The following is a 23,329-nucleotide window of genomic DNA, read 5'->3' on the forward strand; positions in this document are numbered from 1 at the left end:
TATCCATCCAATGTCAATCCTGCTGATTCAGAAACAAAATTAGAAAAGGGGTTTGGCTTGCAAATAATGGTACACCACCAGGAATTTTCAGGTCTAACATAAGTCTGTCATCATTTTGAACTGCTGAAAATGTCTCTGTAATAAAAAAGTTATTTTCCCATCAAAATTTCTATGTCTTTTCTCAGCTTTTCCACAGTGATTGCCTCTGGTTATTGGGGAGTTAGGAACAGAATGTCTCATCTGTTCTCTGGAGCAAACTGCTGCTCTTCCCCCATTAACTTTTGGGATGGAAGAGCTGAAGAGTCACATCTTTTCCCTTTCTGATATACTACCTTCTCCACTGGGCTTCATCCTGCTCAGGACCAACTTCCTTCAGAGCTGAATGTTCAGTCACACTTTTTTTTTTTTTTTTTTTTTTTTTTTTTTTTTTTTCCTGGATTTCAGGTAGCACCTGAGACTAAGGCAGTCATGAAGTGGTTGAGGTCTATCCCCTTTGTGCTCTCTGCCAGCCTCCATGGGGGTGAGCTGGTTGTTACCTATCCTTATGACTATTCAAGGCACCCCCTGGAAGAAAAAGAGTTCTCCCCTACACCTGATGAGAAGGTAAGATTGTTTTGTAGGGTAGGTATATGATATAGTTTTCATATGTGGAACTGTAGGAGTATTTTCTTCTAACAAGTAACAAACAGCTTAGATTTATTTAGAGTTTATACATATGTATATAGTTATGTATGTATTAAATATACAATAAAACATATGTTTATATATTTATATGTATGTATATATGCATATGTATAATATGATTTATACAGTTACTTCATTAGCTTTAAAATATATGTTACCAGCTTGATTGGTAAAGATTTACCCATTTTTTGTGAGGCCAAACATGATTTCACAAGGCAGAGTTTAGGAAAAGTCAGGATTTTACTATTTAAAGTATGAAGGTTCAGCTATTTTTACCACTGATTCCAGGAGAGAAGAAACAAACCTCATCAGAATTCACATTTTCTGATGAAATCTGTAGAAATAAAAAGGCTGGCTGCCATATGGTGGCAGCCTTGTAATATTTATTCCAGGTCAGATGAACAGCAACGGTTTTCCTCTCTCAGGTTCCCCAGTTGGGATTTAGTGTTAATCTTCTGTGAAATTTTTTGCCACCTTTCCTATTTCACTTTGATTTCCTCAATCTAGTATTCATTGCTGACATGTCCACTAGGAGAACAGCCAGCTTTTTAGATTTCTAGCGTATGTTAAAATTGTCCCTGACCTCTTAAGGGAAAGTGGTTACTTATATAGTGAAAAGCAGTTGAAAATCATCAGAAATTGATCTTTGATTTGAAGTATCCGTTTCTTTGAGCACGTCTCTGGGTTGAAGCTCTCCTAAAGTAACAGTCCTCACCAGCATTTATTCAATATTTAAATATTTGTCACTATTAAACATTTTCTGTGTCAATTCATTTGTTCTGAGCTGCACAATATCTACTGACTAGTGAGTAGCTGAAAATCCTAGAAAGTAGCGCAAATTTTGAAATTTAAAACATACAGGGGAGGGCTGGGAGTTTCCCCAGTTAAAACCAACTTTTCAAGGGAGTCAGCATAGGAACCTTAACAACACTACCAGTATTGCTTTAACATTTGTCTAGAAAGTTACAAAATGTTTTCCTGTGAAAGGACCTGTATTTAAGTAACATTATCATCATCATCTGCTGCTGGGGAATTGGCATCCTGAAATATTGCAGTTTGTCTTAACTGCCATATATTAGCTGTAATCCTTGTTCTGTGTGCTGATCTGCAAAATTCACAATGCAAGGGGAAAAAAGGAAAGTTTGTACCCTTGGCTGCAGCCCAGGGTGAAATGCTGCAATGCAGATAATGGCCAGAAATTCAAAAGTCAAATTCTTCAAGGTACATTCAAACCAGATTGCCCAGCTTGCAAAGGCTCCTGGATGCTGCCACCTCCACTGTGGTGGTCTCTCTTGATGAATATGTGGTAGCATGGGGATCTTCTTAGCAGCAGCAGATTTCAAGCCTCTTTAAGCTTTATCACAGCCTGGTCTGGTAACTGCTGGGACCACAGAGTCTCAAAACTGTTCCATGTCCTTCCTCTCACATTCCTGCATCTGGTTCACCTCCTAATACAGAACTTTCAAATTTTTTTTTGGCATTTGTGGAGATGGAATTTTCTAGCAGGCTTTTGTTGCTTTGTGTTACACAAAAAATTACATTGAAGTTTTGTTCATGGGGGCAGAAAGATACACACAAATTCAACCTCACTACCCTTGGCAAATGGAAACACTTCCTTCCCTCTGTCCCCCAAAAAACAAATTGTGAGCGTCAGTGGAGTCAGAGTGCTAGGCAACATAACAATATGTACACATTTTATCAAATGAACATCACACTTTCAAAGTCACAAGGATTCCTCTGTTTTCTCCTTTGCGTTCATCTATGTAATGCCTAAACATTTGAGTTTTTTGAAGTCATAATGTGTCTGTTCATCAGGGGAAAGAGAAAATAGAAAAAAAAAAAAAAAAAAAAAAAAAGGAAAACTGTCTTTACACTTACATAACACTGTTTCCACCTTTTCTTAGTTAGCTACCTGATCCCATAATTGGTCCAACTTTGTGATTATTGAATCATTCCTCAATATTACACCAAAATTATATGTATAGTCATTTTGGTCTCCATACATTTTCAAGCATAAAATCTTAAGCCACTTGCAAAAATAGGATTTTAGCCACCCAACAGCTTGCACATGTTATCTTAAGGCACATGTTATCTTAAGAAATATGCAATGAAACCTATGATGCTGAGCTGATCTAGTAGCACCTGACAATTGCTGTCATTTTAATATTGAAATCTGGAGTGATAGGTTTTGTAGTTGAGATTTGAATAAAATAAAAAAGGAGATCATTTCTGTTCAAATTTGTAACAAACACATTTGTAATAAAATGGCACAAAACAGATCCAAAGATATGGTTTCCTCATATCACTGCTCTTGCTTCTGTCTTCACTTCATGTACCCATCAGTTTTCCTTTCTGGGTCGTGACTCATCTGCTCTTCATCATTATTAACACTCTTAGGAAATCAGTGGTGACATCCACCATCACCACATCCTATCCTTCACTTTTTGGGGGATGGCTTCTGCCTCACAAAAAAGTGACTGTCATTGAGATCAAACTGGCAGGTTGTCCTGTGATAGAGATAAGTGCAAAGCAAATCAACGCCGTCTATTTTAAACACCAGCAGCTAACGCAAAGATCTGGTGGGGCTGAGGCTGGTGTAGGTGTTTCTGAAAACCCAACAGCTAGGACATAATGGGAGAGCTAATTTTGGCTTTGAAACCCATGACTTTAAGTACAACAAAACAAGCCCTCTACTTCTGCTCCAGATACACTGCAGCCAAGTATCACAAAATCAAGAAGTATTCAGTGTTATTTCTGGCTAAATACATTGGATTACAAAGAAGCACCTTGGAGAATAAGGCATGTGAAACCTTCCTGGTGGAATATCCTTGCACAGAGGTTCTCCCCCTTCATCAGCCTCAGGGACACAGGGTGGCTCATTGTCTGGGCTCACAACAGCAAGACGTACTGGCAGCAACATCAGTGACTGAAGGCTAACATATTTACTGTTTCAAAACCAAATGTATTTCAACCTCTTCTGTTACAGATGTTTAAAATGCTGGCAAAAGCCTATGCAGATGCACATCCAGTCATCTCAGACAGATCAGAATTTCGCTGTGGTGGAAATTTTGTAAAACGAGGAGGTATTATAAATGGTGCTGAGTGGTACAGCTTCACTGGAGGTAAAACCACTTTACCATCATATCAAGTGAGGTAAAACCTCTATATGACCTTTCTGAGACACAAGGGTTTGGCAGGATAATTTTATTCATATCAATTTATTTTAGGTCAAATACTTGCAAAAAGTAACCTGTTAGGGATTTAAGTAGCAAATGTATGTTGGTAGCAGTTATATTCAGACACCAAGAGACTTATTCAGCCCTGATAAGATCTTATAGAAGTTATGCTATCCAATGGTCAAATACATTATTGCATATACAAGATTCTTCTAGTTTTAAAATCAGAGAAGTTTAAATACTTAATGCATTGCTATCATTCCTTAGCAGCATGAGTTTGATTCCGTCTTTCAGACTTGCATTCTGCTTCGTGCAAGTTGTGTTTTTTGTTGTTTTTTTTTTTTTTTTTCAAGTTGTTCAAATATATTTATTTATTTATTTTTAAGTATAAAAACCAAGAAAGATTAACATCCCATTAATTTGTGCTTAAGTTGCTAATTTGATTTCCTTAATAATAGTATTTGGTTTTATTCAGGATTTCATGGATGAACTACTAATGTTCATAAAAATTTCAGAAGTGTTTCAATCATATTTTCCAGTTAGACTCAAGCAGCTCCCCAAATTATTCTCTTGAAACTGGGCATTTAGGAAGCTTTGGGGCATGAGAGACAATCAGGTTTAAATATCTTAGGCTTACATTCTTCTGAAAATTATATCCAATGTCTTTTGTGTAGAAACAGTTTTGAACGTACTAGTGGCAAAAGGTCATCTCTCTGCTTGTGACCTTTGGCAATCACCTCTGATACAGCTGATTATCCAATTACTGTGATTAGCCAATCGTTATCTTTCTATTGCTGTTTCTTGGTCAGGTGAATAATAACTTAAAATGATGCTTTTTCACCTGAAAGAAGTGTCACAGTCATTAGTTAATTCACAGTTGAAACAAGTAATATTCTGAATTTGTAGAATAATTTATATGCATTGGCCATTACATTGAACTAAATGCAACAGCAAAATTCCATTTAGGGTTTAAATGGGTTTTCCATGATCTCTTTCTTTTTAAACCTGTAGGTATGGCAGATTTTAATTACCTTCATACAAATTGCTTTGAAGTTACTGTGGAGGTAGGATGCGAAAAGTTTCCTTTGGAAGAAGAACTGTTTACAATCTGGCATGAAAACAGAGACGCCCTTCTGAACTATATGGAGATGGTATGGCTCTGCTTTTGCAGACCTTAGTGCTTATGAATTTTCTTCTTTGGAATAAAATCTTTTTGTTTTTGTTGATATTCCTTTCTTTGCTGTTTCACCTGTTAGTTATCACTGAGATAGCACTGAATCAGTCATCACATTTCACCTGCAGCTCTGGGGCCTCTGCTTGTCTGACAGGACACACAGATAATGTTTTTGTTGTCTTGCAGGAATGATTGAGCTTAGGACTTGTAAAGGACTTAGAAACTTGTAAATGATTTAGAAACAATTCAAAAGGAAATTGTTTGTAAATAGTTCGTGCAATATTACAAATCAACTGTCTGAAATTGAATGCTAAGAAAAAAACCATATATTCAGAAAATTAAAAATCATCCTTTCTCTTGGAGAGTAAACCAAGAGATACTTTCCAGAAAGCCTCTGGGAATTTTTCCATTTTCATTTTCCATGTTCCTGGACTTAAACCCACTGTACAAGAGCAGGAGATGAAGATTTGGTTGGAATGGGGAGGTTATAGTTATCTTACTAGAAATGTTGTTTACTCACTTTCCACCTCAATTTCTTGATATTTAAAATGATTGGAGGTCTTATCTTCTAAAGAAACAACTGTATGCCTGTAAGCATTAAACCAACCTATTTTATAGTAATATTATTTTAATAATAAGTTTGAGCTCAGCAAAAGCAAATACCTCACTGACAATAAGTAAGTGAACACAGAAGTAGAAGTTGCTCATCTTTCTCTCAGCCATTAGTAGATTAGCTTTCTGCCATGCCTTATTTTGATAGAGTATGCAGTAATTTAAAATTGTTAGGAGTGTTTTTATGGCCTTTCTAAGCAACCTCTTGCTACTTGTGGTAAGTATCATCATTCAATAAAGTCTACAGTACAGACCACCAAACTCATTTCATTTTACAGCTGTCTGATGAAAATGAGTTTTAGAGAATCCAAATGGAGCTGGGTTAAATCCATATATATTGCACTTGAAGTCTTCAAGATGTAAAGATTTTTATAGTGTGAGATACTGGAGAAGTCTGTTCTGGAAAAGCTTTTTGAGTAAATGCAGGACAGTAAGCAAAACAACTTTGTAGATAAGGATGACTGAATTACTCCCGATAAGGATTAAGTCTGCCATAACCAATTCAAACTTTTCTTATTCTGATATATACCAGGCTGCTTGGTGTGTGTACAAATCTACTTGGCTTAACACGCAGAAGTAGTATTCATTTTCATAAACGCTGATCTCTTCTCCCTATTGCTAGTGGTACCAAAACAATCTCCCAAACTTATGTGGCGCAGGTTTGAGACAAAAACTAAAATAGTGTATTTAAAGCAAAACAAATCAACAACATTAAAGAAATTTCAGTTTTGTCATTTTTATCCCCTCATGTTCTAATTGTGAAATTATTATTGAAGTTGGATGAGGTCATACTACTTTGAGTATGTCTACACTGTAAATTAAATTTGTCTCTGAGATGACTCTTCTGACCAGATATACCCACTATCCATATGATAAATCCTCAAGTGCAATGCTGAAAAGCAATTTGCAGTGCTTCATCATAATAGTTCTTAAGGGACAGTTTTGAAGTCCTTAGACTGAGTTGTTCCTAAATCCTCCAATGAATAGCTCCACTCAATACAGAATAGCTATTTAACAAGAGCAATGACAACACAGTCTCACCTTGAATAAAAACCTGATGTTATTGGACCATACTGAATAATTTTAAAGCTTTATATTAAGAATTACTGTAAAGTTAGATATTTTACTGATTACTTTTAAACATCTGTATTTTCCACCATTTTTTTCCCATTGTTTTCATTCTTTGTTCTTCTTTTGCATTCTTCTGCGACAAAGGAAATGGAGAAGTCAAAATAAGAGGAAGAGAAAAAAAACCTTAGTAGTTCATGGGAAAAACTGAAATGGAATTACTTTTCATTTAAAAAGTTCATATAAAACTTCCAATATAAAATATTTTCATTTTGGAAAGCTGAAAAAAAATCTTTAAGTATTCTAGTGTTTTGTTTTGATTTGTTTTTCTGGTTTTGTTTTGTTGAGCTTCAAATAGAATGAGCTGTTTGTGCACCTCTTTGTTTGACAGAATTCACATTGCTCTTTAGTTTGTCACCAGACACATTTCTCATTGGCTCAAGCAACTGAGTTTTGTGCATGTAGACAAGAGAAAAAGGATATTATACATGTACATATTGCCATCATGACATTTTGACGTGTAGTGATGTGTAGGCAACATGGAGTTGATGAGTAGCTAAAGATTTCTCTGAACTATTCATATTCACTGATATTAAATAAGAATATGAACAGATTCATAACTATATTGTTATATATCGATTTGCATTCATAAATGTTTATTGAAAGTGATTTAAAATATGGCATTAAGGATTGTATGTAAGTATAGTATTGTCTGAAAGCTAATAATTATGCATGATTTTGATTTATTTCACACAAGTTTTAATGCTGCACTTTGAGTAAATGGCCATGTACTCAAAAATGGCCATTTACTTCATCCTGATTTGACTCTGCTCATAGCACCAATGATACCTTTTCACTGTGTGCATCAGATTGTTTTTACAGACTTTTCATTTCTTTCTGGTTCTGGATCTATGGCAGGCAATTAGAAACAGTCTTTAGGTATTGTTACTGTTCTGTTACTGTTAGTTAGGTGATGTATTAGGTACAGAAGAATGAGATACTACTGATTTGTGCAAAAGGACCCTCAATGCAATGCAAGACCACATACCTAGCCCAAGAAAGCACTCATTAAGTTAGCTATTTTCCTCAGTTACCTCCGAGATGTTACGGCTACTATGTAGTGCCCAAAACAGAGAATGTGATCTGAAGGGATGTTAGCACCCAAGAACCTCTGTAGGTTCCAAATCTCTTGCACCAAATCTCTTGAAAGATTTTTCCTCTCTACATGGTTTTCTTGTAGAATATTAGGAGGTAGTAATATAACAAATGGCTCCCATCTAACTTTGCTTTGCTTTGCCTTGCCAGGTTCATCGGGGAATAAAAGGAATTGTGTCTGATAAATTTGGAAATCCAATTAAAAATGCTCGCATTTCAGTCAGGGGCATCCAGCATGATGTCACCACAGGTAATATTTTTTGTTCCAGCTTTTTCCTGCTGCAGAGTGAAAGTGTTGAGAAGTGAACCCACAAAGTCTTGTCATATCTGATGGAAATTTCACCTTAATGGAGAATTCAGGGCTCATCTGTGGGTTTATTCCTAGAAAAGTAGGAGAGAAGACATCAAACTGGTTGTTAAACCTGTGATGTCTCTGGGATGACTCAGTCCTTGCAGTTAAAAAAAAAAACACCTGAAGCTGTTGGCCAGCCATCAAAGACCACATGTATTAGAAAAATTCCGAAATCCACCTTGACATACATATTTCATGCTTGGGGGAATAGATCAATAGCCCTTCTGGGGGGAAAAGTCTACTCTGTCCATCTTGTACTCACAGAGCAGATAAAATTACTTAGTAGAAATATTGTGAACTTGAGGTGTAAAACACTGATTTTAACAACTGGAATGACTGCAGTGATTGAAGGGCAAGCAACCTCTTTTGTTCATGAAAACAAACAAACAAACATTAAAAAAAAAAAAAAAAAAAAAAAACAACTATAAATATATGCAATTTGTGAACAATATTTATATCAAAACCAAAAACCAACCAACCAAAAGGCCAGCTAGAATGTTGAATTATGGTCACTGTCACCAGCTGAAAAACATGTATTGAGCCATGTGCAGCTGCCAAGTTCTGAGCTCTCACTAGAACCAATGCTCCCATTTTATTACTGACTTTAGTGAGAATATGGTAGGCCATAGGAGCACAAAACAGAAGACGTGAATGGTAACATTTTACTCTAATGGTAGTTGTTGAATCAATTTGGAAAGCCAGAATAACTTATAATGTAGTGGATGCTTTCCAGCTTTTTTTTTTTTTTTTTTTTTAAACTTAACATTAGAGGGGATACAATACTGGAGATGATGCAGATTTTTGAGGATGGTGGGAGACTCTGGCATGAATTAGGGTCTCTTTCAAACTTCTTCCGAGACAATGGCTTTCCATTGGACATTGTCCATGGCAATCGACATTTAAAGAATTAAGAATTGAATAAAACATGTGTTTACATTGAAGGAAAAAGGAGAATTTGTTCTTGTGTTAGGTGGGGTTAAGAATGTCATATGATTAAAATGTCTTTTAACTTCAGTGTCAAAAAAGACTGAGAAGTTCCAAGATGGAAAAAACAAACAAACAACAAAAAAAAAAACCATTAATACAACATTAACTAAGTTAAGAAAATTAACATTCAAAATAAAGGAAATATAAAATGGAGAATAAATATGTGTTTTAAAACTCCTTGCTTTTTGCCTGCAGGCTCTAACCTTCAGCTGGAGGAAATTTACACCCATTTTACACTAATGGAAATTTATACCAGCTGCAGCTTTGACTCCACAGTCTTATGTGCTATAATGTCTGCAAAGTAATAGAATGTAATATAATAAAAAAAGGGATTTCTTAGCTCTTTAGACATGCTATATATATATATATATATATATATATATATATATTACAGCTTGGATTCTGCTTTCACCTTCTTAAGTTTCACGTAGTTTTTCATTCATTTGATTTCTTTGGAGTTATTCCTTGTGCCCCTGGGAAAGCAGTAAGAAGGAAAGCTTCACTTCCTTTTTATACAGGCAGAGCAGTTGCAGAAAGTTTGTACGCGAGTTTTACTCCTTTAGCTCCTATGGTCAGATTTTCACAGGCTGAGTCTTTTTCAAAGTTTGAGTTGACCTGATTCTAAGACTCTTTTAAAAACCTATCCCCTAAATGTTTGTGTTGTCCTTGGATGCATGTATACATGAGTATGCATCTATACAGAAAGAAAGACCAACTAAACTGTCTTCTTGTGAATTTGCCTTTCCAAAGCTGCCGATGGTGACTACTGGCGACTCTTGCCTCCAGGAACATACATAATCAGTGCCCAAGCTGCGGGATACAGCAGGGTGATGAAGAGGGTCACCCTTCCCACCAAGATGAAACGGGCTGGGAGAGTTGACTTTGTCTTGCGACCTGTTGAGGTTTGGCCTAACAAGCTTCTCCGCCGGCCCATGGAGGACATGCACGACCAATACGACCCACTGGAACTGTTCGATCCTCATGCCCAGCCTGGGACTCAGGGAGGGTCACCACAGCCCAGGGAGAAGCCGTGGTGGTGGTCCTATTTCAGCTCTCTAGACCTGCACAAACCTCTCTGGCTGCTTAAACAGCATTGAATGGTGCCATTGTGCTCTGCTCACCTTGTTCTGCTGTCCTTCCACCTGGCTCCAGGCACCCTGATTGCTCTTGGCAATATCTAAATGTTTCATGTGAAAATACAATGTTAATTCAAGCCCTCTTACTTTTGTTTTCTCTTCACATACAACTGAGTCTGTTCAAGTGTTTTTATATATTAAAAACAATGGTGCACACTCATCCAAAGGCTGGGTTGTATATAGCCTTTTTCATAGGAATGTGCTGTACTTCTGCCCATGTAGTTAATCATTGCATTCATTATTTATTAAGTTCTAAGTACCTGCAGGAATATATTCCTGATCCTTTAATGTATTTTTGTACATGCCTTAACACATTAATGACTGTATACTAAAATCAACTTTCAGAAGCATTCAGAAAACTCTTCTCTTTTTATGTTATTTTAGCACATTAAATTCAGTTCATTAACTCTTCTGATAGAGCTCACAATGATTTCTGAAGTCCACCATGTGATATTAATGTTGATTGGGAGCAGTAAAAGAAATCATTAAGAGTATGGAAATAAATCTTTGTCCAAATAAGTAACATGTTCAGTAGCATGGGGTACTCACAGACAGGTAAGAAACAATGAAAAATCATTAAATAATACCATATTTTCCCAAGTGCTCTTTTAGAAATTATGCTTTGAAGTCATAAGTAACAAAAGTGATAAATACTTTTTATTCCTCCCTTGAACTCTTTTGCATCACTAGGCAAAATCAAGAAAAATGTTTGGAAAGTAGATTCTGTTCCAAGCAGTGTGAATATCCAATCTTTATGAAATATAAATATTAATATAATTTGAAGGTTTTAAAGTTCTTAAACAATGCAAAATACTGAAATACATATTTACTGCTGGAAATGTGCACAACTTATGACATAGAAAAATACATGAGATAATATGAGAGGAATTTAGGTTCAAATGTGACACAGTTTGCTAAAGATGTTAACATCTTGTTATCCAGATGTTAACGTGGAGTGTCTTTAGTTCAGATGATTGTTAATGGAATTAGTAAATATCAAAGAATTCATTATGTTCTTTTTAAGATAGTTCATTAGGTAAATAGTGGTCTTGAAAGATGGCAGTCTCTCAGAAATCCTTAATACCTTTGGATACCCTTAATTTTGATGAAGCATAGTTTCATCTACAGGGTGCTTGTTTGGAGCTGATAAACTTCCTGCAGGAACTGCTGCATTAGCTGTCTAGATTGCCCTCTGATTTCTAAAAGTTTGTTTCCTTATCTTAGGTAAAAAAACAAAATAAAACAAAAACAAAAACAAAAACAAAACAAAACAAAAAAAAACACATAAACATATTGCATGAATCCTATAGTCCATGTGCACATGTCCAACCTATAATTGCCTAGGAAGACCCAGGAGATGAATGACTTTAATTCTGCAACCAGATGTTGCACATGCCTGAATACCTTATTCCCTGTTGTAACTTGATTGAAGTTAGGAGTCTGTTGTTCATGTGCTTGAATGTTTGCAGGACTGAAGACTATATAAAAAATTAAATAAAACAAATTCATAGCATTAACAAAAAGTAATTATATCAGACCAAATGTACTGCATGCACACTGATGTGTTCCTTTCCCAGGCTTGCTAACTTAAATAAACACCAAATCCTACATTTGTCACAGAGAAGCAAGCAGGAGAAATACCTTCAGACTGTATTTCCTGTAACAGGTATTCCTAGTGTTTATTATGGTAATGCTTTCAAAGCCAGTATCCTGTGAAAACAGTGGTAAAGCTAGCAAAATCAGAACAATATGCTAAATTGCTGGCTATTAGCTGTTCTTTTTATGCATATAATCTCTTGCACACTTAGAAAGATGCTTTCTATAAGTATATCCCAGATTCTCACAGGGCTATTTGGAATTTTTTCAAGTAACCAGAGTAAAACCAATCCAATTGAAACACAAAATAGAATGACTGTGCAGAAAATCCATTCCTTTCCCCGAGTCCCATGATGAAATAGTAGATGGCAGTCAAGACTGTGGAAAGATGATTTCCTGGGAAGATTGTAAAGATATGTTAAGTTTGAGAGACTGTGAGAAGCAGCTATTCTAGACTACTATTCCTCATGTGAAATTGGCACAATAGAAAAAGAGGTGCCTTTTGACCTCCCTGCATCTCTCTACATCATCCATAAACGGAGGTGTCCAGCAGACAGAAGGTTAAGAGCAGACTTCTGCTTGTTTGTACACAGAAACCCGTATAGATGGGAAGTATAAAAGTGTGTTGAAACCACTATGAGGCTCCTGGGGAAAGGTATGCCTCAGTCTTCTGGAACTACTTAATTTTTCTGTAAGATAAAATCTTCCATTTTCAGCTCCTTAGAAGTGGGAAAGACTGCCAGAATTCTCTGGGTGGCTCTCAAAAATCCATTTGAGTTTAGATTAGATTTAAGATGTATTTATTGGTGTTTTGAGGCTACAAAAAGAAAAAAGAAAGCATTGGTCAAAACGAGCTGAAAACAATGCAGCCAAAATTAGTATCACCTTTCAAATTTTATTTGAGATTAGATACAGATATTGATTCAGTTCTACATCTATCTGGGAGAGAAAGAACTGGATTGCATTTCTACCCTGGGCTGGATTACAAAAAATCTTCTTTAATTCTCATTTCAATAAGGAAATGTGTGGTTAATATCAGATAGGGCACATAAAGAAAAAAAAATAAAAACTAAAATATGCTTTAAAAGACTGTAGTAATGAAATCCAAGCATCATAGAAGCTATAAGCAGAAGATCTGTAACAAATGCATGTAAATGCACACAATAATCAGCTTTTTTGTGCGCTTCTCAGGAAGATGATTATGTGGAGCAGTTCATGCAATATAAAGTTAGGGGCATGTTAAATACTTTCTGACTAGGAAATGCTTCATTGCATTTCACTGAAATGCTTCAGTGAAACATGGGCTCCAACAGCTGAAGTACAAGTATTATAGGAAAGAAGTAAAAAACAATTAAAGTACCCCAACAGTCTCCACCATGCTTAAACCATGCCTTACAGACTTGGCTTGGCCTTTTTCCAGAGGGAGACATGTTCAGCAGTTAAGCTGTGTTATCAGGAATTACAGTGTATATTCATGAGACTTCCTATCCTTTTAAGTCAGAGTCTACATAATTTTTTCAATTACCTTCCAGCCACATATTGAACAGTATTGACATATGTTTTCGTAACATCCTTCTTAATAATTAATTTCCCAGTCTCCATGTTTGAGGGGATCTTTCTACCATGGAGCCAAACTATTTCTGCACAAAGCAAGAGCATTAATAAATGCTCCAACCTGTCAGCTACCCAGACCTTGTCAGTCTGCCAACAATCAATCTTCCCAACAAGTCAAAGTATGTAAATCTAAATAATACCATTACAAGCATAAGCAACAAAGAGGAAGGTATGTTTATATCATATGTACAATTTATCTTTCATTCTTATTGCAGAAAAAATAAAAGAACACATACAGAAAATATCAGGAGATAAATTACAAGTTGCATATATGAATTACACCGAAGAAGCTTTGGGTCTCTTTGTTCCATTCAGAAAAAATTTTTAGATCAATATAATAACAATAAACAAAGGGAGGAAAGCTTGCAGCTGTCGACATTTTCATCTCCTGTAACAAAATGATGTTCCACTGTTGGGCCACCCACACATAGGAAGGAGCATCTTTATTTTCCACAAGGCAGAAGAGAACAGTGTTTTAAGCTAACCGTCTAAAAACACAAGTTATGTAAAAATCGCTAACTAAAAAAGCTTTTTCTGCCATCATTTTTTATAGTGCTTATACTGTTCTTGTCCTCTCCATGCCTCAGCTTAACAGCTCAATGAAAGCACTCCAAAGCAATATTGCAGTCTGTTTGGAAGTCCTGCAAACCAGCTGTCAAGCAGGGTTTGCCAGGCCAGTGCCATTTCTTTGTGTCTATCATTCTTGTCTTAGACTGCAATTCAAAAACAAGCCAGAGATATCTTTAACGGTTATGAAAGTGGCCATCAAAGAGCGAAGAGGAAACAAAACTGTACGTGTCTGTGGTGATGGCTGCAGGCAGGCTGGAAGGTGTCTGTAGTGGGTGGGCTGCCCCCCTGCGGGGAGGCACTGCAGTCTGCTTTCAGGAGCCAAGGAACAACAGGGCATGGAGATGTTCGCGTGGCCTGGATGGAAATGTGAGCCAAAGCTGATACACCTCCTAACAAAGCTCCTGACAGTGGTACTCTCATGCTCTCTTCCTTTGCTGCATAATATTTGTATTCTGAAGCTACCAAAGTTTAAAAGGAGTAGATGGGGAGTCTGTAATACCCTTTCCCTGCTCTGTCTTTGCAGCATGTTGGATGAGAGATTGTCTGACATTTGTCTTCTCTGATGTCATGCAGTCTCCAGTAGTGCTGCCAGAGGGCTTCAAGTTGGCTTTCTTGATGGGGCAGCTGGACCTCAGCAAGGAGGTGGGCTGCCTCCAGCCACCCATTGAGCCCTGAGTGAGGGGGGGAACACCAGAATGGTTTCTCTGTAGGGGATTTTTGGTGGCCTGTAGGTCTGTTTGAGTGAGTGTTTGATGAATGGGGGATTTTCCCCCAATTTGGCAGCTACTCAGAGCTCCCACAGCTACCAGTGTCACACAGATACAGCAGCACCAGTGTTGGTGCCATGGCACTAAAAGGGAAGAGCACACACCATCAATCAGTAAGTACATCGTACAACTGGGAATGATTTGGATTGCTTTTATGGGCAGAGCTTGGAAGTATAACATCATTTTCACATCTCATTCAGAGACATTAGCAGCTCATAAGGCCAGCTGGAAAAAATGTGGTTGTATCAGTGAATAGGAAAATTAATAATTTTATAAATATATGAAATGCAGGAATTTTTGACAGGTGTTTGTTGCTGCAGTGTCTTGTGGAACCAAATTATGGAAAGAGAAGTAGCATATTTATATATATATTTTTTTTTTTACATCCATAATTAAATTTTGTTATCAGGAATTATTTAAGTGATGGGAGAGGAGTCTTCAAAGTTAAATATTTCTCTAAGGAATTATATCACCTTCTAACAACATAGGCAAATTTCACTAACCTAAAATAATAGTGGTAGTGGATGCTGACATTGTTTTTACTGTCCATATTTGAAAATGGAATTTAAGTATTTTTGGTGCACTCAGTAATGTAATGCACACTCATGCCTTTCAGTTTTCTTTGTCTGTCACAAGATACATACTGTTTATTTTCATACAATTAGTACTGGCATTGCTCTACACTGGATCTGATTAAGCATTTTAGGATGTTTTCTGCTTAAAAAAAAAAAAAAAAAAAAAAAAAAAAAACTACTAATTTAATGAAATTTGCTAGAAGGAGGGAGTGGAAAGTTCCATTCTTATGAAGTCAGGATATTTCATTTTACATGATTCACACAGAAACACAATTCTGAAATACTGGTTTCCTGCAGGATTGCAACTTCATTTTGCAACTTGTAGCCAGTTACATTCTGAAGAGTATTTTCATAATTTCTACTCTTTCTCTTTTATGAACTGTAATTTATTGTGTGAAACATAGGTTTGTTTTTCTCTTTCACCTCATTAATAATTATTATTATGCATAATCTGATAAAAGTCCTAATTTGCAGTATTTGATTCATTTTACCATTTGGGGGAAAGGTTTTTCCTGCAAAAGCTGTTCATTTCTCATTAAAAATTCACCATGGAGCCTCAGACCTGTCAATGTAATATATGCTCTGCAATATATGCCTAGGTACTACCTTTTATCCTACAGCTACATTTATAAAAAATGAGAGTAGTGTTACAATGATTAAACCTTAAGCAGGTGAAGGAATAAATTTACAAGTAACTTTAAGAACATAATTGTCATTTTTGGCACAGAGCTTTTAAGTAAAAGCTCTGAATCTCTGCCGAAGGTTTTATCCAAACTTCTAAGGTTTTATTTTTCCTAAGTTATAGCTGTCAATATGCCATAGCTATTTTAGCTTTTCTGCTTGGCTTACCCAGCACTGCAGCAGGGGAAGAATCATGACTGTTTCACACAACCTGTGAACATCCCACATTAGTTTTGCCTGTTGCTTCCCTCTGCTGCTGAGTGCAAGCACTTGCCACAGGGTGCAGAGGCTCCACACTGCATTGTCCATGCAAGGCAGTTGCTGTTCCATGCTCAGGGGTCTCTTTTCCACTGTGTGCTTTGAATGAGGATATTTCAGCTCTAGGAGTGTTCTGCTCCTGCTCCTCATCTTTGACTCTCATTTTCCCTAACTTTAATGTTAATTAATTTCAATTTTAATGATTGCTTGCAATAAAATACTTCCAAAGGCTCTGAAGGGACTGTAATCTTGTAACCTCTAGCACATCCAGCACATACTTTGTACACTAAAGTGGAAACTCTGTCTCTTGGTTTTCCATCAGTTTAGTGTACAGATCAATGAATTTTGCACCAAGTGATGTGCCCTGTGTATTATGAACAGGTATTTAATGTGGGATTTGGATTCCCCTAAGCTGCAGGGTCTTAGAAAATAAGGTGTTGCCATGATGAGGATGAAGTTTGCTTGTGAATCTACTTAGGTAGTTCTGAGGTGTTTCCTACTGTCTCCTGCTGGCAGTCCTTTGGGAAAACTGGCTGCTGACAAAGCTAAGGGAATGTTTAAGGCTATGCATGAAGGTGATAGAATAAGGATTGGATCTTATGCCTTTTTGGCCTTTTCTGTGCTGGGTCTACTGTAAAAAAACTCTAACTATCCAGTTTACATTACCATATAGAGTCAGTAAAATGGAAACCAACGATGGCTCTTCCAGCATGTATTTCTCTTAGCTTTTGTTTCATTTGTTAACCAGGAAAATAGCTGAAATAGCCCTGTGCTTATTCTTCACTCAGGTACGTGCAGTGGTAGCTGTAGCCTGCTGTCCTCAGGTACAAAATAATATTTGTTTAGGTCAAATAGTAGCCATCCATTTTAAACTTATAGTTCCTATTAAACTTACATGTGTAACTGCTAATGCAGATGCTACCAGTAATACATGATTCATGATGAGTAGACTGGTGAAACGTATGTAAGTCATATTAATAAAAAATGACTTCAGAATTCACTGCTTTATTCATCTTTAACAAGAATAAAGATAACATTTGTCATCAGAAAATAAAATTTCATAGATAAAAATCACAGACAAGTATGCAGCAGTATATTGCAGAAAGCAATGCACTGCTAACTAAAAAAACAAACAAACAAACAAACAAAACAAAACAAAAAAAAAACAAAAAAAAAAAAAAACAAGACAGCATAGCTCTTACACCGACATTAACTAGCATTTTATGTCTGTAATAGTATTTCAGCTAAATATATACTTGAACCATATAACTCAGTATTCAAATGAATATTATTAAGTCATACCTTGGATGTTTCAGTCAACTTTAATGTCAGTCACAAATGTAATTTTAAAATAATCCATAAATCTACTTTCCCTGGGGAAAGAAGACAAAATACACTTGTGTGTTGATATGGCTGCATCCACAGGCAAGCTCTTGCTGGCTCAGCTGGAAAATAGTAATGTCTACTGAGACAGTCAGGTCAGTGGAGAGGGATGAAGGAAACTCTGGTCTGAATCATACAAGTGGTCATCTCCATGAGGTGCTCCCTGTGGATGGCAGCTGATTCTCCCCAGCCAGGTGGGAAAGGCGATGACCATGGAAAAAAAAAAATCCTTTAAAGGCTTCAGGCAGGGCCTGAATGTGGCTGCATTTGGTTTAAAATTTCATTGTATACTGCTTCTCCCAAGAAAAGATGCTTAAACTGATTTTACCAGCCCTTTGGGGAGAGCAAAAGAGAGCAAGGTGGTTTTGTCTGTGCAGTGCTCAACTGAACTGATAGAACAGCCTTGCCAGGCTTAGCTTTGGATGGCATCATGCTTTGCTGCCAGGGCTGGAACAACACTGAGACAGGTTCATGTGTGTCTCCGTCTGTGTCCCTCTGCCCATGACATGAGTCCTTCTTAGGCTTTAAGAAATCTCATGAGCTTCTATTAACCCACAACAGGCTTTGCTCTTTAAATGAAAAGCTGGACTGGAAAAAGGATTTTATATTTACTAAACACAAATATCAAAAACCAGAACTCCAAAAATTAGAATGCTCATTTTGAACATCTCTTAATTTACACACACAGCATACATACACATGAACACATGCACACAGACATAGAGATATATTTATATAAAATGAATACATGAACATTGACATAAATTACATTATTATACTACTCAATATACAAGTAAAATACTACATAACATACTACTCATGTTTTTATTGCCATCAAAAATATATTTGACCCTCTGAAATAAAAATATTGCCTTTGTTTCATTGGTTGTGATTTTTGAAGACACGATAAATATGCCTTGTTTGAAGCCAAAACAAGGCTTCAAAAGCAGGTGAATCATGAAACCTAAGGTGTTTTTCCTCATGAATTTATTTATTTTAAACTGAATGAAACCCTGAAGTGGCCAAAATATGGATATGTGGGTTTCCTGCCAAAAATTACTTCTGTAAAAGTGATTTAGTTACCTCTGCTGATTCTATTAATGTAAAATATCAAATGTTGGCAGTTCACAAGGTACAATCCTTCAGTAAACAGACTGCCAATGAAATCAAAGGTGAAACCTTAGTAGTTTAAAGCAGTGTTAAGGCTTAGTGGTTAGAGCTCATAGGAGCAAACAAAGCAGAGACATGGCAACCTAAAATGACACTATTATGTGGTTAATGTAATGCTCTAGGCAATGCTGCTGCCCTCCAGTAAGGAACTAGGAAATTGGAAGATTGCTTTGACAAAATCTCTATTCTTTTGCTAATGTTAGGGAAGGAAGAGAGAAAGGAGAAACTTACATAAAAATTTGAACACAGACCAGTTTTTCTGGTCACTGCAGTTGGTTGAAATCACTAAGAATACATTTGTCCTATTTGTGTAGAAGGCATGTAAAAAGCCATTTCTGACTAGGATGCCACTTCATTCCAGTCATAGGAATTAGACAAGCCCAAATGTTGAATTCTTGGAACCTTTGCTACTTGCATCTCTGTACCAAAAGTCTTCAGGTTGCTTCTCTTCTAATGTTAATAATGCTCACTTAAATGTCTACTTGTCAGCTTGCTCAAAAGCATCAGTCTTTGCGTGCTCAGGGATAAGACTCCGATTTCAGTCTCTGCTGGGATTCACAAATTGGATTTTCCTCTTACTATCTCCCCTGAAACGTTTGGTCCATTCAGCGCTCAGGTGGCTCATCTGTGTCAACTTTCATTTAAATCCCAACTAGAGAAGGCAGAACTATGTCTTCAATAGCCCAATGTTAATAATATAGCTACTACACATTCAGCTATTCTCTCCATGAAAATTGCTTTGGTCCCATTTTTTCCCTCTAACTGGACCATTTTTCTGATCACTAAGCCACGCTGGGTAAACTACTTGATTTTACTTATAATTTTCTATGAATATGTTTTCAACAAAAAGACAAAAAGACAGAAGAACCGTGTATCATGGCTCTCTGTTTTCAAGGGGTTGCTCAATTTTAGTACATTGTGTTGAATACACTTATCAGACGACATGTGAGGACTTGGAGTACTTGTAGAGAGATTCACCTCACAAGAATTTAATGTAAATGTGTGTGACCAAGATAATAGCTGTAGGCTGAGTATATAGTTAATGCATGGAATTAAACATTTTTAACTGTCTAACCTAGAGGTCTGCTTCATGTCTTCTTTGAAATAGGATGGATTGGCCCAAAAGTATATGCATTTCTCTCCATAGGCTATGAGGTGAATAACTAGGATGTATATATATCTCTTTGTACCAACACTAACTGGATCCTAAGTAGGGAATAAAGCATTTTCCAACATGGACTCTTTCCAGTACAATCCTTGGCATACACAGAAGTAGGTATAGAGTTTACTGGAGAACTTTACTGACTAAATTAAGAAATCTGTAGTCTTCAAATACCTAGGTGTTAGGTGACTTTTGAAGATCTTGTACTTCAATGGATATTGTCAAACTGTACTGAGGACCATTTCAAGTCTTTTTTATATCACTTTATCATGTAGAAAGATATGCTTATACGTAAAAAAACTCTAATAAAACCCAGCCATAAGTACAAAGCATATATGCACTGGTAAGAGAACACAGCTTGGTCTAGTTTATGTTCAATCAATATAAGAAGAAACAGACCTCAGTCTTTGTGTCTTACCGTACCTGCTTTTTAATGAACATGCATCCTACTGCTTATTTTTTTCTAAGGAAGAAGTAAAGACTTAAGAGACACACCTTGGGGTAGAGTAAAGGATAAGGACTCTTCTGCTTTCCTCCTACTGCTGCTGATATCCATCCTGCTTCTGTTCTGCTGCAAAAGGGAGAAAATTGTGGCATGGCGCAACATAAGGAAAAAGAGAGCTTTAGAGCGCTCAATGCAGCTTTGGTTAGAGAACTTCAGTGCCCACATATACTTGGCTTAAAAATAACTTAGGAACTCACCATCACTCACCTCACATAGTAGTATGCAGTATAACCATGCCATTAAATACATCCTCTGCCCTCAGTGATGACTGGAAAGCTGTTTGTATTGAGAGGTAATTGCAGAGATTTGAAGCTGGCATAACACAAGACAGTTTCCTTCTATTTTCCCTGTTAAAAACACAGAAGGGTGGTGCCGGCCTGCTCCTGGCAGTTTGTTTTATAAAAATAAGTGTTGTGGTTAAATGGACAGGAAATACAATGAGGAGCTGAGGACCAAATGGGAAATATCTCCATGTTGAGAAATGCTTTTGCAATCTTGACTTTCTTTTTGTAAAGAACAGCAGTCAACCTTGCAGTGCACAGACTGAGAAAAGAAGCACAACCCTTTGGGGCACGTGGTAGTAGTCCTTATGAGGACTACTTTTGGTATTTGGTATGATGCCTTAATAATTGACTAAAGTAGCTAAAATGCCTTATCATGCTGGAAAGAGGTTTGCTTTCCTGTTCCAATAGCAAAAATAATGCTGAATATTTTTTTTTTCCCTTTTTTCATTTAGATTTAAATTCTTCCATCCTCAGTTACCTTACGTAATTCATTCCTCTGTGTATGATTCCAGTCAGCTAACCTCTAGAATAAATAATGATAAATAAAAATAAAAATTGTACACCCTTCCCTGGAATTTTTCAAGTGTCTGACTAGCTAAAACAACATTGATCTTGGAGTGGTGGACCAAGGAAATGGCTCAAGTCTTATTTCTTTAGATAATGTTGTGAAGACTGGGATGCCTATACTGGCCGATGATGCAGGATACTGCACCAGCCAAATGTGAATGCTTTTCTTTTAATTAATAATGCCAGCAGGAATAAGCTACCAGAACTTCTGCTCATAAACTTTCTGATTATATGACACCTTTCAGAAGCAACTGTACTCCACCATGACTATGTGGGCACCACTAACATGCTTGTCTTTAAAAGAGATATAACTGTAGATTTGGGGTTTTGGTCATATTTGGAGATTTCTTTTGAAATTGTTATCTTCTTTTTGACTGCAGAGTGACTCCCAGAGATGCATGAGCAAAGCAAATATTCCAATAAAATCAGAATGCAATAACAGCACAGAAGAGCAGCAGTGAGTACCGATTACTCCATGACCACAGGAACCCAGGCTACCTGTTATCTCTTCATTTGTGACACAGTAGAGAATTCCCACAAAGATTCCCACATGCCCAAGAAGGGCTAAACACACTGTAAAGTTGCCTTCTTAGTGGGAGCCTTAGCAGAGTTTCTTTCTTTTGAGATATTTCTCTCTCAAATTTTGATTGAAATTGACCAAAAGTCAGGAGTTGTAGATATAATCAAACAGAAACGCCAAGAGTATATCAAGGTATTTTCCTGCAGAAGCCAGTGTAATACTCTTACAAATCCTACTCCTTACTACTCCTACACCTACTCCTTACTACTGGGACGAGCTGCCATTCCCTCCTAGGTGCAAGGGTGCTCAATTGCTGGGAATCTAGGATCTATCAAGAAGTGATGAATCCATGTGCTCTAAATTGCTCTGCCAGTGATACAAAAATAAAAAGCCAGAATGAGCTCCCTTCAGTTTACAAGCAGTGATAAATGCAGTAGAAGCCACTTAATTAGTCTATGATAAATTGCATGCCCAATTAATTGTGATGATTGCCTAGGGGGCAAAAACCAACTCAAGGCAGTCTGATGACTCCAAACAACACACTAATGGCACACTTTACTGAGCATTGGAGAGTCTCTTCCCATGTCCTTCCTGCAGTTGTTGGTAGCTGAGTCACAACTGTTAACAACCAGGGATGTATTTGCTTGCACCAGCTTTGCCCCAGTTTGACCTTTTGTTCATTTTATGCTGGTTAAATGAATCAATATTCTCTTAATACAGTGTTTCCTTTCATCCTCCCAGTAGCAGTGCGTGGTTATACAATGGTCTTAAAATGCAATTAATGAAATATTAAATGAGTGCAATAGGCTTCTTTAGCCCTCAGAGTTGCAGGTGGGAATTGGGAGGAAAGACATTAAAGGTAAAAGAGTTACCTGAATGTTAAATAAGTGTAGATCTAAGAGCTATGCTTCATAAATTTATGTACAGAGCCTGTGAAGCATGGCCATTTCCAGCAAAGTTGTACCAGTTGGAGTGAAAAGGTGGTTTTAAAATGGTTTTGCTAAACCAGTGACAAAGACCATACCGAATTTGCTGTTTCTGTTTTAAAACAGTAAATGACTTCACAGGGCGAAGTCAGGTCCCAAATGCATGTTTGTGGTATGTTTACTTTACACATGATTGAGTTTAGTACTCATCTTAGCCACTTTTACATAATGATGTTATGATAACCACATAATTAATGTTTTTTAGTGTTTAGCAGATGAATGAGATACAAAAAGAGAAAGAAAAATGTCAGATGTACAGATAGAATTTATTTTGACATGCCAACTAAGGGCTATGATAATTAACATATAATTTAACCCACATAATATTTAGTGTTAGCTTACGATGA

The 23,329-nt window shown here is 36.7% G+C and overlaps 1 protein-coding gene across 1 annotated transcript in view; it reads left to right on the forward strand.

Annotated features, from left to right (window-relative positions):
- The window catches only part of CPZ (carboxypeptidase Z), a gene marked incomplete at its 3' end in the record, with an annotated part of 32,369 nt that extends 22,064 nt beyond the window's left edge, over positions 1 to 10,305 (forward strand). The window contains exons 7-11 of the mRNA XM_082759074.1: positions 445 to 603; positions 3,671 to 3,806; positions 4,872 to 5,011; positions 8,020 to 8,119; positions 9,959 to 10,305. Of these exons, the coding sequence (XP_082615200.1) occupies positions 445 to 603; positions 3,671 to 3,806; positions 4,872 to 5,011; positions 8,020 to 8,119; positions 9,959 to 10,305 (882 nt within the window). The remainder of the gene's footprint in view (positions 1 to 444; positions 604 to 3,670; positions 3,807 to 4,871; positions 5,012 to 8,019; positions 8,120 to 9,958) is intronic.
- Between the last annotated feature and the right edge of the window lie 13,024 nt (positions 10,306 to 23,329).

This window comes from Aythya marila, assembly GCF_965140915.1.
Source record: "Aythya marila genome assembly, chromosome: 4".
Lineage (NCBI taxonomy): Eukaryota > Metazoa > Chordata > Aves > Anseriformes > Anatidae > Aythya > Aythya marila.